The sequence below is a fragment of the Equus quagga genome, chromosome 9 (assembly GCF_021613505.1).
Source record: "Equus quagga isolate Etosha38 chromosome 9, UCLA_HA_Equagga_1.0, whole genome shotgun sequence".
NCBI lineage: Eukaryota > Metazoa > Chordata > Mammalia > Perissodactyla > Equidae > Equus > Equus quagga.
The window spans coordinates 5036025-5053081 of record NC_060275.1 but is presented as its reverse complement, the minus strand read 5'-3'; the positions used below and the strand labels follow the sequence as shown (position 1 = coordinate 5053081).

Genomic DNA, 17057 nt, shown 5'->3' with positions numbered 1-17057 from the left:
GGGGGGGGGGGGGGGTGCACAATTCTGTCTGTAGTAGGTGGGTTTCTTGGAATTGTTATTATGAGGAATTCCTCCAAAATAGGCTTGATGTAGAACTAAATAGGAAACTGTAAAATTAGCATTTATATGGCTTTTGCTACAGCGAAGTAGTAAACACAATTTTATTTAAAATCAGAAGAAATTATTTTAGATATGTTAAATCTGATTCAGAGGCTGGTGGATGAAAAGAAGAAATTTTAATTATTTCATTTTGATGAAAGAGAGAAATATGTGGTGAAATACTGCAGTGGTGTTTTCACTTTTAGGCCTTATACAAATGAATGCTTTCATGGTTATCAAATTAGGGTGTAAGGACTGTGGTAGTGAGCTATTCCAGTTCCCTCACTGATCAGGAGGCTGAGCCCCAGAGAAGCTGAGTGGCTAATGCATTGTAGAGGTTAGTGGCAGAGCAAGGATTGGAATCAGGCCTCCAGATTCACGGGCCAGTCTTTCTGCTGTTCCATCAGTGGTTCTCAAACTGATGGTGCATCAGAGTCAGCTGGGGGGCTTGTGAAAATGCAGATGCTGTGCTGGGTCTCTGAAACAGCGGGTCTGGACTGGGACTGAGAATTTGCATTTCTGACAAGTTCCTGGGTGATGTTAAAGCTGCTGACTCTGAGGGCACACTTTGAGAACCCTGGCCTTATGTGATGTTGCCTTTGACCTCTTATAAGAGGATAGTAAGTAAACGTCTATGGGTTTATACCAGCTTGACCTTTCCTTGATAGTCGGAGAATCAAGTTCTTTAATTTTGTGTTGTGTACTGTAATGCACCAACAACATAATGATTAGATGGAAAAAAGTACTAGAAATGGAGTATTTTTTAGAGTCATTTTGGCATTTTCAGGGATAATTTTTGGAGATAATTGTAGAGGTCAGAACCGCTTATGCTGAAGGGGATACACTTGAGCTCTTAGCAACAGTCACACTAAAAAGGGTGCGGTCTTGATTGCTAGATTGTATAGGAGTGAAAAGTTACTTCCAGTTTTGTTACTCTATGTTTTTCTTTCTTATTTTGTGTACTAAAATGTTCTTAATGTATCAAAATCTTATCAGGCCCCAGCACAGTTACATGCCCATAGTAGATGTTAAATATATGAATTGAATTAAAAAAGATTAATAGGGAAAATGAGGTAGATTATTTATCTGGAGAGACTTCAGTGCCCCAGGAAAGTTACTCTGCTCTCTAGATTATCCCAATCACAGGTTTTTATTGAATAATTACAGATTATTCTGGTTTACACCTTATTTGCAATTATTGGGTTTTTTTAAGCACAATTATTGGAGGAGGTAGCATATTTTTTTTCCCCTTTTTCTCCCCAAAGCCCCCCAGTACATAGTTGAAGATTCTTCGTTGTAGGTCCTTCTAGTTATGGCATGTGGGACACCACCTCAGCTTGGTTTGATGAGGAGTGCCATGTCTGCGCCCAGGATTCGAACCAACGAAACACTGGGCCGCCTGCAGTGGAGCGCACGAACTTAACCACTCGGCCACAGGGCCAGCCCCAAGGAGGCGGCATATTTTTATGTAAGAGTTATTGAGTGATCCCCCATATCTTTTTATCATTCATCTGAAATTATTTTTACAAACTTTTTACTTTGAAATAATTTTAGAAGCACAAAAAAACTGCAAAAATAGCCCAGAGAATTCCTATATACCTTAGAACCAGTGTCCCTTTGTTAGCATCTTATGTAACCATAGTGCGGTTATTGAAACCAGGCAGTTGATACAATTAATCTAAAGTCTTTATTCAGGTTTCACCCCGATGTCTTTTTTCTGGTCGAGGATCCAGTCCAGTAGCCCACACTGCATTTAGTTATGGTGTCTCCTTGGTCTCTTCCAATTTGTGACAGTTTTTTATCTTTCATGACCTTGGTACTTTTCAAGAGTACTGGTCAGTTATTTTGCAGAATGTCCCTCAGTTTGGATTTATCTGGTGTTCTTTCATGATTAAATTGAGGCTTAAGCATTTTTGACAAGAATACCACAGTGGTGAGGTTGTTCCCTTCTCAATGCATCATATTGGCACGTGTGTGATGTAGATATGTCTTATCACTGGTGAATGTTAACTTTTGATCTCTTGGTTGAGGTGTCTGACATCTTTCTGTGCTCTAAAGATAAAAATTTTCCCTTTGTAATTAATGACTCTCATAACTTTACTGATTGTAGTGCAGATGTTTAAATGAAATGAATATATAATGTCAGAATCCTTTGAGCCTGACCCTAATTATGAGATCTTTCTTATCTTGGAGGCTTCATTATTATTTGTTAGATCCAAACGTAGTAGGGAAGGGTAAAGCTGTAGACTTCTAGAAGAACAGTTATTTGTTCAAGAACTTGTACCTGATCTTGATCAGTCTTAGTCTTGAATTGTCAACAGTGGAAGCTCTTTGTTCCAATTCTTTTTCTGTGGTTCTGCGATCTGTCTCGCATCTGTCTTCCAGTGGATGACTTTCCATAACTACATTGCATTTCTTAAGATTCTCCCTAGAGCATTTTTGTAGATTTGTGTGCTTCAGTTCATCACAAGGCAGTTGCTCCAAGTATCCTCTTGTTTACCCACTTCCTAGTCCATACAGCTGAGTGTGTGTGTTCTCTTTGTAGACTATGCTGATGGAGAGCTGGAGATATTACATATATACACATAGATACATCGACACATATAAATTGTCTCTATTTTCAAAATGCATATCCCTTTAATATCCCAACAGGAGTGAATTGGAAGACATATATGTGGCCGGTCTCCCTCCCCCTCATCCCCTCCAAAGCTTGTAAGCTCCTTAGCAGCAGGGAACAGATCTCTTTTTGTTTACCAGTCACTTGCTTGGTGCTTGGCATACACAAGGCACTCCATAAATGTTTGAGAATAAAAGAATATCATATGTGCATCTTGTTAACTGGTTTTAGAAATTACCAGACTATTGTAAACATCTTTCCACATTAACACAGCTATGTAATCTTCATAGTATTCCACTACAGTCATGCCTTGCTTAACAATGGGGATACGTTCTGAGAAATGTGTCAGTAAGTGATTTTATCATTGTGCAAACATCATAAAGTGTACTTTCACAAACCTAGATGGTCGAGCTGTTAACACGAATAATCAATAATCTTTCTACAGCGGGGAGTTTTATTCGAGCCAAGCTGAGGATTGTAGCCTGGGAGTGCAGCCTTCGAAAGTGCTGTGAAGAAGAGTGATTTTTCAGCACCATTATATACCATTTCCAAACAGACATACATCAAGTGTGACAGGGGTACCTTCTTTCAAGGGTTCAAGGAGATACTTTGTTATAGATTAGTACATACACAGTGGGTCAGCATGACCCCAGTGTCATGGGAAAGGACACTTATCTTCAAAAAGTACTGGTGTCATAAGAAGAGAGGCATTGGTTCTTACCTTCAAAGAGTACATTCTGGGGCTGGCTCCGTGCCTGAGTGGCTAAGTTCGCACGCTCTGCTGTGGCGGTCCAGGGTTCAGATCCTGGGCGCGGACACGGCACCGCTCATCAGGCCATGTTGAGGCGGCGTCCCATATCCCACAACTAGAAGGACCTGCAACTAAGATATACAACTGTGTACAGGGGGGGTTGGGGAGATAAAGCAGAAAAAGAAATATTGAAAAAAAAAGTACATTCTTTATTTTGGGACAATATACAATGAACATTTGACAGGCTGTAAGTCAGGCTTCTTTGGTTTAAATAAAATTTAGGCCAAATCACAATTAAACCAGAATGGCTTCCCCATACACCTCAATATATAAAATTTTCTTATATCATAGCCTCCTACACATGTAGGCTCTGTGGTACTAATCTTATGGGATCACCGTCATCTACGTGATCTACTGTTGACTGAAACGTCCTTAGGTGGCGCATGACCGTATATGGATGTGCTGCAGCAGCTTCATCTGTAACCCATCCTGCGTTGTTGGAGATTAGGTTGTTTCCAATTTTTTCTATTATGAAGAGTTCCATGGTTAATATTCTTAAATATGTATTTTGTTCAGTTATTTCCTTAAGATAAATTCTGTAAAGAGTCATTGATAGCTCAAAGAAGATATGTATTTTAAGGCTTTTGATATATTGCAAAATAACCCTCTAGAAAGGTTGTATAGATTTATATTCCAGCCAGTACTGTTCAGAATGCTCATTTTCCCACACTTTCCCCAATGCTCAACTTTCAGTTTTTTAGAATAAGACTAAATTTAGAGTTAAAAAATTTTTTTTTTTTGTTTTTAAGATTGGCACCTTGTTTTTTCTTATTCTCCCCAAAGCTCCCCAGTACATAGCTGTATATTGTATTTGCAGGCCTTTCTGGTTGTGCTATGTGGGACGCTGCCTCAGCATGGCCTGATGAGTGGTGCCATGTCCCTGCCTGCACCCAGGATCCGAACTGGCAAAAGCTGGGGCTACTGAAGCAGAGCGTGTAAACTTAACCACTTGACCACAGGGCTGGCCTCTTTTTTTTTTTTTTTTTTTTTTTTTGGTGTTTTTAAGGATTCTTACTGGAGTATGGTGGAGTGGGGATCATAGTCTGACTAATTTGCTAATAACCCTCCAAGTTTTCCATATTGAAATTATCCAGTTTTTGGTTTGCCTCGATGAGAGAGCAGAATAAACCTCAATAAGGTAGGGGTTAACAATAATCATTATCCTCTCTGAAGTTATAGTTGGTCATATCTGTGGTCCTTAGCCAATAGGAAACTTCTTGAGAGTGGGATACATTTCTAATTCATATCATTCAGAAAAATCAACTACAGGTGAATTAAAGGCTTAAATACAGAAGGCAAAACTATGAAACTTTTGGAAGACAATGTAGGACAGTAATTGTGTGACTCTAATACAAGGAAGAGCTTCTTAAACAGATCACAGAAGGTGTAGACCATAAAGGAAAAGATTGACTGCTTTGACAGCATTAACTTGACAGCTTGTGTTTATTAAAAGAAACCATCAAGAAAGTGAAAGACAAGTCACAAGTGAGAATAGATATTTTCAGTACATTTTCAGTACATATTATTGTAGAAAGGATTATATCTAGAAAGGTAAACAATGACAAATCAATAAGAGCAATAGAAAAATGGGCACGTGACCCAAGTAGGCATCTCACAGAAGAGGAAACCTGCATGCAGAGATTCTCGACTTCATTAGTAATTAGGGAAAGGCAGTTTAGGACCAAAGTGGTGTATAGTTTCATAACATTGGGTTGGCAACAGTGTAAAAATCTGACAATGTCTGCTGTTTAGGAAGGTAGGAAATAACTGGAATGCTTACACACAACTGGTGGGATTGTAAATTGGTATCATAACTTTGGAATTATCAAGTAAAGTTAAAGATGGATGTACACTTTGACCCAGTGACTCTACTCCTGGGTCTTTATCCTGGAGCAGTGCTTCTAAATTGTGTTTTCAGCATCTCACAGGAACTTATTATAAATGCAAAATTTGGGGCTCCACCGTAGACCTATTGAATCAGAAACTTTGGGGATGAGCCAGCTTTCAGTCTTAACAAGCCGTTCAGGTGGTTTAATGCATGCTAAAATTGGCAAACTGTGGCCCCAGAGAAACACATGTATGTGAGTGCCTGAGGACATGACAAGAATGCTCACAGTTGCACTGTTTGTAAAAGGCAAAAACTGGAAGCAGTGTCCATCAGAGGAGAATGGATGAATTGTATTCCTATAGTAGTGCAACTGAATGGATTTTAGCCACATGCACCACTGAGGATTATTGTCAGGAATATCATATTGAGGAAAAAAAGCTACTTCCAGAAGAATGCACATAGTATTTTTCCTTTTTTAAAGTTTTGAAACATGTAAAGCAAAATTCCATATTGTTGGGAATACAGATATGGCAAAGTAATAAAACAGATTAATTACAAACACATTCAAATTAGGGAGTAGCTCTATTAGAAGAGAGAAGGTGATAGGGATACCAAAAGGGAACTCAAAGATAGGAATTTAATTTTTTTTTTTTTTTTTTTTTTTGATGGGGAAGACTCGTCCTGAGCTAACATCTGTTGCCAGTCTCCCTCTGTTTTGTATGTGGGATGCCTCCACAGCATGGCTGATGAGTGGAGTAGGTTTGTACCTGGGATCCGAACCTGTGAACCCAGGCTCCTGAAGCTGAGTGTGCAGAATTTTAACTGCTTGGTCATGGGGCTGGCCCCCTGAATTTAATTTTCTTAAACTGTGGTCTGTACTCAGGGTTTTGTTATATTATGCTTAGTGCCTCGCGCATATTAAAATTATTTTTTTGTACCTGCCAAATTTTTAAAAAACATACACTTATGTTTTTTCTTTTTGCGAAGTCTGTCTACACAGGGACTACTCAGTTTGTATGAAAAAGATATGGTGGGGGTGATGGTGGAGAAGATATGTTCTTGCAGCATTATGGTCTGAAAGTACTTTCAGCAGTAGATTGTTTTTGATGATGATGATGGTTAATACTTGCTGAGCGCTTGCCAGGTGCCAAACACTGGTCTAAGGACATTACGTACTGAGTTTATCCTCAGTTAACTGAGGATTGAGCCTCACAGTGAGCATATGGGGGTGGTACCACGACTCCTCCTGTTTCATAGGGGAGGAAAGGTGTGCGTGGATACAGAGGTGAAAATGGTCGAGGCTGTCTGACTCCTAAACACTGTCAGACCTGGTCAGAGGGAGAGGACAACCAGACCAGACTGTTATGCCTGAGAGTGTTGGAGTTACGAGACAAAAAGGAAAAGTCAAAATAGGAGTGGGAGTGTGGAAGACTGTGGAGAGGGAAGGCTGTATATACCCCCATTTTCGAAATTACTTTCTTTATCTTAGTAGGTTTGTTTTTAAACCAGCGTATATGACTGTCATTCTACCTGAGTCCCTAAAGCAGAAAAGTAATTGCAGTTTGTTTTTAGTTTTAAGGATTGCATCTTCCAGTTCATTAGAAATTGGTAATATCACACCATAGGATTTGGGAAATCTTACTTCTACGCTTAGGCAATTGGTTGCTAAAAAGGGCACTTTTGGGGAATCTCCCTTTGCCTATTGTTTTCTAGCCTTTGATAATTGTTTTTGTATCATAATTATCTCATATTATGAGGACTATTTCTTAGATAAGCATTGGTTATATTGTAAACTTTATTTTAAGTCACCGTAGTATGACAGTCACTCCTTAAAATTGACAAATACAGGAAAAATTAAAAGATGTTCCAGAAGCCATAAGTCAAATTATATGAAACCAAATAGCACTACTATTTTTGTTTGGTATTCAATTCAGAGTGCTAAAATTGTCTAAACCACATGAACTGTCAAGCATTTGTAATTGTGTAATGTCATACTTTCTAGCAGAGTCAGCCCCTTACTAAGCTGACAGCCAGGAGAGTCCTTGCATAGCAGGGATGTCTGCATTTCAGACACATGTAGTGCTTGTTGGAGATCCCTTGTGGGCAAATGTAGAACATAGGCTTCTTGAAACAAATTTTAAGTACTTCAGCTCTTCTAGTTTCAGATGCATTTTGCTGAAGTTGGGTAATCTCAGTCTTAATTGCCAGTGCTTTTCCATGTGTTTGATGTTCCTATTTCTCTTTTATTTTCTCTTATATGCTTTTTTCCCCCTTTAAACAAAAACACAAAAAGTTTTAAATGAAAGCAAGTAAGGTAATAGGAAGCCTAATAGGAAAAAGACATTGTTTGATGCATTTGGAATAATACCACTGTAATCATCAAATGTAACCAAAGCCCAGCATGCTTGTCAGTTACTAAGGATAATGGAAGTTTTGTGTTTTAAAGCTAGAGCAAGCAACAAACCACTTCTTTCAAAGTGTATAATTCACTCGTGATTTCTGCTGATTGTGAATTACGACCAGAATTTGATACGTATTATTGGATCAATTATTATAGAATGAGAAATCACAGTTATAGAAGTTCATATAACTATAAAACCATTAGAATTTAAACTAAGGTGGTAATATACTTTTAAAAATAGCTTAGAAAATTTAGATCATTCGAGGAGAGGTAGTAGAAATTATAGTCTTTCAAAAAATGAGACCAAATGGTTTTCATTAAGAATCTTCAGGGTCTGTAATCTGGTTTTTCATATGGGTGGTGTTTAACACCCTAGGATTTCAGGGTGGGAGGTGGAGGCAGTGTTTGCTAAAAGAGACATTCAGAGTAATTTTGCATGACAGATTGTGTTGTAGGCAAATGGTTTTGGAATCCCTGTGTGACATCCCTATTGAGTGCAGTTTGTTGACTCTCCTTCCTGATTCACCTTTCTTCTCCTTTTTTCCCCTCTTCTCCACACTTCAGCTCTCTGTCTAGTAAATAGATGTTAAGTTTATATTATTTTTTTTGAAGTTAGAAGGGACTTTAATCCAGTGGGTCCCAAATCTGGCTCATCAGAATCACTCAGGGAGCTCTCTAAAACTACAGATCCTTGTCCTCACCCCAGACTCTCTTAATCAGGATCTCTCCATGGATGGGACCAAGGGATTCGTGTTTGGATGATTAGCTAAATTTATAAATGATTGGTATTGACTGTGGTTCCCTTGTGTTACAGATGTGGAGGTGGTAAGTCCAGGCATGCTCTTCCAGGGATAGTTGAATTTCTCAGAAAAGGTTTTCAAAGGTCTTGAAAAGCCTTCATTAATGGTAGAGTGACAAGCGATATGATAATTTTTGGGCATTGGTATGTGGCAGAGATGGCTAGCTGTCCATCTAAATCAGTTCTGTCCTTCCATAAGATACAGTTTTACAGCTCCAGGTTTCACTTTTCAGATTCCCTTGCAACGAAGCAGGTATGAGTGGAAGTGGTAGATGCCCCTGTCCGGGAGGGGGAAATTTCCCCCTTATTCCTCTTGAGTTCTTGTGGCTGGCCTAATAGTAAAATTAACACAAGAGAGATTAAAGAGAAAAATCGAATTTAATGCGTACACGTGGGAGATCATAAAATTAATGCTCAGAAGTGACCAAAGCAGGCAGCTTTTATACTTTTTACACACAGAAACAATAAATTTGTGAGGATTTGACAAAGATACTTAGGTTTGGGTGCTTAATCAGTAAGCAATCTAAGCAAAGTTTGGACTTGTGGTGGTAAATTAGTAAAAAAGTAACAAGGTGTGTTAATACAGGCCTCTCTACCCTGAATTCCAACCCCCCCCCCCGCCCCACCCTTTTTGCTTGAGGAAGATTGTTCCTGAGCTATCATCTGTGCCAATCTTCCTCTGTTTTATGTGGGATGACGCTGCCGTGTGGCTTGATGAGCGGTGCTAGGTCTGCGCCCGGGATCCGGACCTGCAAACCCTGGGCTGCCGAAGCAGAGCACGCGAACTTAACCATTATGCCACTGGGTCAGCCTCGTGAGGAAGCTGTTTTTCACATGGGAGATTTATTTGCTGCTTTTAGGGGGAAATGGAAAGAGTTAAAGTGCAATTTTTGCGTCAGCTGCTTCTCAAATAACTAAGTCAAAATAATCAGTGTGCCATTGTAGCATATTTTGGGGGCAGTCTGCCCTGGGTCCCAACACTGCTTTTGAGTCAAGATTGCAAAACTGCTCTTAGTTATATCTGACTAGATACTGAAAGTCAAAGGTCAGCAGATGGAAGCAGAGCTGGTTGGGACATGGAGAAGAATTGTCTCAGAGCACGTCTCGATGATATTTTATCAAGAGTCTGCTGCTTCCAGGCTTGCTTTCGTCAGTCAGCTGAATGCAGGGAACGAGGAAGCTCCATGGCAGAGCTGCAAGATGGAAGGAGCCAGGATCCCTGAGTCGGCCTGGAACAGACTGCCTGCTGACCAGGAACACCTGCCATGGAAGTTTCCAAGAGCGAGAGAGAGACTTCTGTTGTGTTTTGGCCAGTTGTAAGTGCACTTTTTATACCAGTATGGTATTAGGGCATTATCTTCTTGTTAGATGGATTCTAGCCACTGTATCCAAATCTAAAAGGAAAGGCAGGTTCTGAGTATGTAGAAAATTAGTATTCTGCAGTTTTACTTCTCCACGTGTATAATTCTGTTATCTATTCCTCAGAATGTAGACGTGTGATGTGACAGAGTTGGGACGTTTTATTAGGCTGCAGTACTTTCTTAGAGGTGTAATCTGAAGAAGGCTGCTACTCATGTGAAAATTGGTAAATGAGGATTTGTGATGCCAACTGTGAAGGTTGCCAGCAGTGGAGGAGGGACTGATCTTCAGAGTACTCTTGTTTAATAATGATCTTAGAGCTAAGAATTAGTAGTTTTTATTGATTTCCTGGAATTTACATAATTAAAAAATTATTAAATGTATAAGGTATATATAATGTGGCGTTTTCCAAACTTAAGTCATTTCCCTACTCCTTCATTGTTTCTGCTGTGTTTTATACCACAGCATTTTATCTCACTCTTGTTTTTTGTTTGTTGTTCTGTTTGTTTGGTAACATCTATTGCCAAGCTTCCTTTTTTTGCTTGAGGAAGATTCTCCCTGAGCTAACGTCTGTGCCAGTCTTCCTCTATTTTGCATGTGGGATGCTGCCACAGCATGGCCGATGAGTGGTGAAGGTCTGCACCTGGGATCTGAACCCATGAACCTTGGCCACTGAAGTGGAGTGTGCCGAACTTAACCACTACACCACAGGGCCGGCCCCTTTCTCACTTTTTTTTTTAAACTTAGAATTGTCATAAGAAGTAATACATGTGGAGTCATAGGTTGGTATGTTATTTTTTCCTAATATCTATTTGAATAATGCATACATATTTAAAAATCCCAACATGTGGTAGATAACTTTATTTTAAATGCCACTAGTGATGTTTCTGTCATACTTAGGAAATACTGTTCACATAATGAATATTATTTTTTAGTATCTTCAGTGCTTAATACATAAAATTCTATTAGAAACAGATGCAGTCACAGGAAACTAGCAGACGTACTGTGTCTAACAGGGCTTTGGTTATAGCCTTTTCCTATCACAGATTAGTATTCTGTTTGATTAATGTCTACATTTGTTTGTGACTGAGGGACAACAAAAACAGTGTATCTAAACAATTTTTGAACACTGTTAAGCAGGATGTGCTTCTAAAGTTAGTGAGGAATGGGCGTAAGGAAGTGCTAATGAACATGAAATTAAAATAAAAAAATCTTGGAAAATACTGATACTTGTGGTAGAGAAAGAATTTGATAATCCCATAATCCGAGGGTGAAGAAGATAATGAGGCTTGAACGGCCCGGGAAGCGTTGTTAGATTACTGACTTAAATTTCAGGTATTGAGGAAAGAATTGCAGTAGGGAAGTTTTTCGCTTTTTCCTCCTCTTCACCTTTTATTTGCCCATATTTTTTTGTTCACTTGAGAGTATGTAAGATGTTGTCCTGGGGACATGTCCTATCAGTGTCAGCAGGAAAGAGTGCTTTGTTGGAGGGGTGCCCTGGCCATCCTTGGTAGCTGAGGAAGTACCCACGTGCTTCTTCTCTCCCCTCTCAAATGGTTTTAAAGTTCTAGAATTTGCCTAAACCATTGGATTTATATATAATTTAAATTTTAACTTCTTCAGTCATTTTGATAAGTTTGTCTCTTGGTGTATAAATTAATACTTTAAATTTGTTCTAAACATCTGTCTTTAAAGTTGAAAAGCAAGTTGCTTATTTCAAGTGTTCCAGAACATTGTAGATGAGTCTTATACACTATAGACATTGAGCACATTGAAACTTAGTCTTTTTGGTTTTCCTTTTGAAGAGTCTAACTTCATATATAGTCCTGTTTTCTCTCCTGACTTCCTTTACCCATTTTTTATTATTTGAATCATTAACACCCTATGTCAGCAGGCAGGATAATAAAAGCAGGCAAGATAAATAAAGGAAAAGTGATAGAACTTCAGATGAGTTAATTTTTTAATTTGTGTCAGATCAGTTAAAACAGGAGTATGTTAAAATAGTCAAAGAACAATCATTTAAACTTTGGAGATTATTTGCCCTTTTCTCCTTTATAACAATTAATTGAGAGTGAGATGTGAGAGACACTGACACGGGTTTAGTGAAAAGCAGCAAAATGGAATTCAGAAGGAGAATTTAGAGGGAAAGCTTGAAAATGGAAATGCAGTTTTGCTAGGTGAAAACTAAGGAAAAGGGGATCAGGAAAGTTACAGAAAAATGATAGCTTTCTCGAATGAATGGCATAACGTTTATAGAGAGAAACTGCTGAGATAGTGAAAGAATCTAGAGATGTGTGTGATTGCAAACCTCTTAGTCATAGAGAATCCGAGGTGCGGAGTACAGCAGATGGAAGCAGAGCTGATCGGGACATGGAGAAGAATTGTGAGAGCATGTCTCGATATTTTATCATCTTGTGCCTTTTTGCATCATGCCTTTGCTAGTAAATTCTTTTTTTTTTTTTTTAGGTATGCTTTTTGGTGAGGAAGATTGGCCCTGAGCTAACATCTGTTGCCAATCTTCCTCTTTTTGAAAAATTTCATTTATTTATTTATTTATTTTTCTCCCCAAAGCCCCAGTACATAAGTCATTCTAGTTCTTTTTTTTTTTTTAAGCAAGATTAGCCCTGAGCTAACTACTGCCAGTCCTCCTCTTTTTGCTGAGGAAGCCTGGCCCTGAGCTAACATCGTGCCCATCTTCCTCTACTTTATATGTGGGACGTCTACCTCAGCATGGTGTGCCAAGTGGTGCCATGTCCGCACCCGGAATCCAAACCAGCAAACCCCGGGCCGCCAAGAAGCGGAACGTGCCAACTTAACTGCTGTGCCACTGGGCTGGCCCCAAGTCATTCTAGTTCTGTGTGGGATGCCACCACAGCACGGCTTGATGAATAGTGTGTAGGTCCACACAAAGGATCTGAACTGGCGAACCCCTGGCAGCCAAAGCAGAGTGTGCGGACCCAACCACTTGGCCATAGGGCCGGCCCCTTTGCTGGTAAATTCTGATGTGCCATCTTGCATTCTTTTTCTTTGCACAGGAGAAAGGTTTATCTTTGTAGGTAGCTAATTGGTACCATTGAAATTTTATAAAATTCAACACACATTCACCAGCTTTGCCAGGACTAGGAAGTATCCTTTAATGTGTGACATTCTGTTTGCATCAGTGTCTCCCAGGACTGTTTTAAGGCTGATGTGGGAACCACAGTGGATGGGAATTGACAGAAAGATTCCAACAAATTGTGTGTGTATGTTTTTTTTAATGGCAAAGGAGTTGAAACTTTTTAGTGTAGAGACACGGCTGCACAAGAAAGTATATAATTTACTGTAGACCCTTAGTTGGAGGTAAAGGATTCTGGGTCCTGAGAGTCTTCATGGGAGCTACTGGCTACTATGTAGAGTACAGTTTTTGTCAGGTGTAAGAAAACTTTTGTCATTTCTAGGGAGCTTTATGTTTTTTTGACCCTCTGACAGTTACTGGATATATTGCAGAGGTCTTTGTAAGCCATGTGTACAAAATCAGCCCACCTCGTTTTTTTTCTTTTTACTCTTCTTTTGAAGATGATTTCAAAATTATTAAAAAATCTGAAAATAAAAATAGGAAAAGAATACATATATAACCTTTGTCCAGATTCATCTGTTGTTATCATTTTGCTGGATTTGCTTTATCATTTCCTCTCACTCTTGCTGTCTTGTGTACACTCTCTTTACACACACACACGCTCTTACCTTTTTTTCTGACCCTTTTGAGAGTAAATTGAATACACCATGACCCTTTATTTATAAATACTTGAGTGTATATTTTCTAAGAATAGGGATATTTCCTTATATAACCATAGTAAATTTTTCAATTTTATAAATTTACATTGGTTTTTGTATTAGGGCTCTCCAGAGAAACAGAACCAATATATGTAGATATTTATGTGATAAGATTTATTATAGGAACTGGCAGGCCACTACCACTGGGGATGGAAATACTGCTGCCACTGGGGGTGGGAAGACCTCTTCCGCTGGCAAAGAAGACTCATTCAAATTTAGGGGCTCAATATCCCCAGCTTCTTCAGGGTCTTCCCACACATCCTCATCTCAATTTATAGAATCCCAGTCTTTCCTTTAGTCAATGCCCTCACTTTATCAGTAGACACGCTGTTAGTCTGAGAGTTCAGTTTGCCTTCTAATTCAGTCAGTCACAGAATGAAATTCTGTGTTTGAGATCAGCAATTTCACCCCAACAGCTACAGGAAATCAGGCTCTCATTCACTGCACACCTAGAAGCGCTTAGGTCATTTATGCTGTGCTTGAGCTGGGAATTCGAATCTCTGAGCTCATCATTTTCCTCCACTGCTTTGTCCAGTGATATTAGGGCCAACCAACCAAAGCCATTATTATAGTCCTTAGTTTTCCAGAAATTTTCGTATCATATACAGAGTCACTTAGCTCTTCACTTCTTATAAGTTTTTGGTTAGAAGTATCCAACGCAGATATTTTGTGTATTTCCATAAACAGTTCATGCCATAGACTATATATAAATGCTCTCTTAACTACTGGAAATAGAGCCATTAGCATCTTTAAATCTAATTAGGTTAGAGAGCCTTTTCCAGAGACCCCAGAACCAATTCAGAAAACTCATTGTTAATATTCTGTTCCTCTAGAACCACTCTCACTACTAAAATCTGTATTAGTCAGGATTCTCTAGAAAAACAGAGCCAATAGGCTAGATATAGCTACATACATGAGGAGGTTTGTTACAGGAGTTGGCTCACATGATTATGGAAGCCGAGAAATCCCACCGTCTGCTTTCTGCAGGCTGGAGAAGCATTAAAGCTGGTGAGATAGTTCAGTCTGATTTCAAAGGCTCAAGAACCAGGATTGCAGATGTCTGAGGGCAGATGAAGATGGATGTCCCAGTTCAAGCAAAAAAAAAAAAAAAAGCAGATTTGCCCTTCCTCTGCCTTTTCTTTTATTTAGGCCCTCAATAGATTGGATGCTGCCCACCCATACTGGGAAGGGTGAGCTTTACTCAGTCTACCAATTCAAATGGTTTTCCCTTCCAGAAACACCCTCACAGACACACCCACAACTAATATTTTACCAGGTATCTGGGTATCCCTTAGCCTTGTCAAGTGGACACATAAGATTAACTACCATGGTTCTTTTTGTCAGTTGACCTAAAATATCCTTAATAGCATTTTTTTCCCTGCCATCACAGTCTGAGATCAGATACTGCATTTTATTGTCGTGTCTGTTTAGCCTCCTCTGATCTGGAACATTTCCGTAGTCTGTCTTTGTCTTTTATGGCACTGACACTTGTGAAGATTGTAGTCCTCTCCACTTTGTTTTTTCTTCTTTAAATAAAACATTCCTCACTTTGTGTTTGTTGCTGTTTCCTCTTGATTAGCTGCAGGTTTTACATCCTCGGCTGCAGCCACTGATGGGTGTCCTGTCCTTCTCAGGGGTATATCTGGAGGTATACCATATCCGTCTGCCCTTCATTGAGGATGTTAGTATGGTCACTCCTGGCAAGGCCTTGCCGATTTATCTATTGTGCAGTTACTGAATTTTTTTCCTTCCCTTGCAGCTAATAAACAGTTTGTGGGGAGATGCTTTAACACTATTCAAACATTCTGCATATCAAAATTATCCCTAGCTTTAGCATCCGTTGGTGATTCTTGCCTGCTGGAGTCTTTGCCAGTATAATTTTCTATCTCCTGCACTCCCTCCATATTTACCGCTTGGCCCTCAGCGTTCTTCTATAGTCATCCCTTTGCTCCATCAGTCCTTCTGTCTGTCCGCATCTGTCTGTCTTCCAGTCATTGATATGGACCTATTCATTTGTACTTTTAGTGGTTTAATGGTACTTAATTACCATGGTGCTCAAATTGTCCCAAATTTAGCCAGGAGGAGCCCCTTCCAGCTGACTCATGTGTCCTTGTCACATCTTTTTTTTTTAAGCACTCCCCACTTTTTGACATAAGATGCCCCAGGTTCATCTTGTACTTACCTTGGGTAGCCCTGGAACCTGCCATTTCTCGAGGAGCCCAGGTCCTTTTTAGGGGATGATATTAGCAGACAAGACTTGGGCGCTAGGTGTGCTCATGATACTAGTCCTCCACCCTCCATTCTCTAGTTGCGTGTGAGGTCTGATGAGCCATTGGTAAATTTCTTGGTGTCTCTGGGCGTTTGATCAAAACTAGACGCAAACATCCCGACTGTTAGGACAAGTCTCCTTCTAGGTTTCCTTTCGCTCAGATTCTCAGTTAGTCCAGGAACCACAGTCATAGATGTATTTCTACTCAAGGGCTTTCTCTTCTCTTCTTGAGAGGAGTCATCATTTTCCATTACTTCAACCATGTATAGAAATTGTTTTTAAGCTTCCCCGTTAGTCTTCCCCCCAAAGTAATATATTTTGGAAAGTATAGAAAAGTGCCAGGAAAAAGGAAAAAAGCCTACCTATAATTTCACCACCCAGAAGGGAAAAAAAAACTATTAACATTATTATATAAATGGACTTGCTTAGAACTATATCCATTTTAAAAATTTAATATTGAAGTTTTCCTCTTTCTAAATGTATTTTCTTAACCGTCAGATCTTTGATACCTAGTAATTTATATTCCAAACATCTTGAGGGTTGATAGTTTTATATTGTATGTTAGCTTATTGACATTTGGAATTACAGTGTTTTCCAGATTTCTTCCAAAATTAGTAGTTTTAGTCTTTTTTCTTGCAGTTCTTTGATTAGCCATTGCATTTCATCTCTTCTCAGTGGACTTGATGAATCTGTCTAAGCAAGAACAGCGTGGAACGTATATTTAGCTGTTTTTAAAGTTATATTTCCCTCCGATTTACATTTTGGAAATGCCTTTTTCTTCCTCTTTTTTCCTGCTGGAATGAGAACCAAATCCATTACTAAGAATACTTTGTTCTCCTGGTTGAGTGTTCAGCAATTCCTTACTGTCACTGTGGGAATTAATCATTGAATTTAGAAATTTTAATCCTTTCCAACTGTCACTTTGCAAACCTGGAAACTGAGGCTCCGAGGCGTTAAGTGTAGCCGCGTGTGCTCTGGCGACTTCCTGGAGGAGCTGGGCTCCCTCCTCGCACCTGGATGCTCGTTTGCACTTGGTGTTTAGCATTTTCAGTGTACATGTG

General features: G+C 39.3%; 2 protein-coding genes across 7 annotated transcripts in view; one reads left to right on the top strand and one right to left on the bottom strand.

Moving 5' to 3' along the window:
- Nucleotides 1-3023, bottom strand: part of LOC124244941 (uncharacterized) — a 10893-nt gene extending 7870 nt beyond the window's left edge. Inside the window, exon 1 of the mRNA XM_046671998.1 lies at nt 2955-3023. Within this exon, the coding sequence (XP_046527954.1) occupies nt 2955-3023 (69 nt within the window). The remainder of the gene's footprint in view (nt 1-2954) is intronic.
- The window catches only part of ZNF407 (zinc finger protein 407), a 208456-nt gene that overhangs the window by 2810 nt on the left and 188589 nt on the right, over nt 1-17057 (top strand). The window contains exon 2 of one of the 6 annotated variants that reach the window (XM_046671438.1): nt 9695-9871. The exons of the other annotated variants lie outside the window; for them this stretch is intronic. The gene's annotated coding sequence lies outside the window, so the exon portion shown is untranslated. The remainder of the gene's footprint in view (nt 1-9694; nt 9872-17057) is intronic. 6 annotated transcript variants of the gene reach the window in all.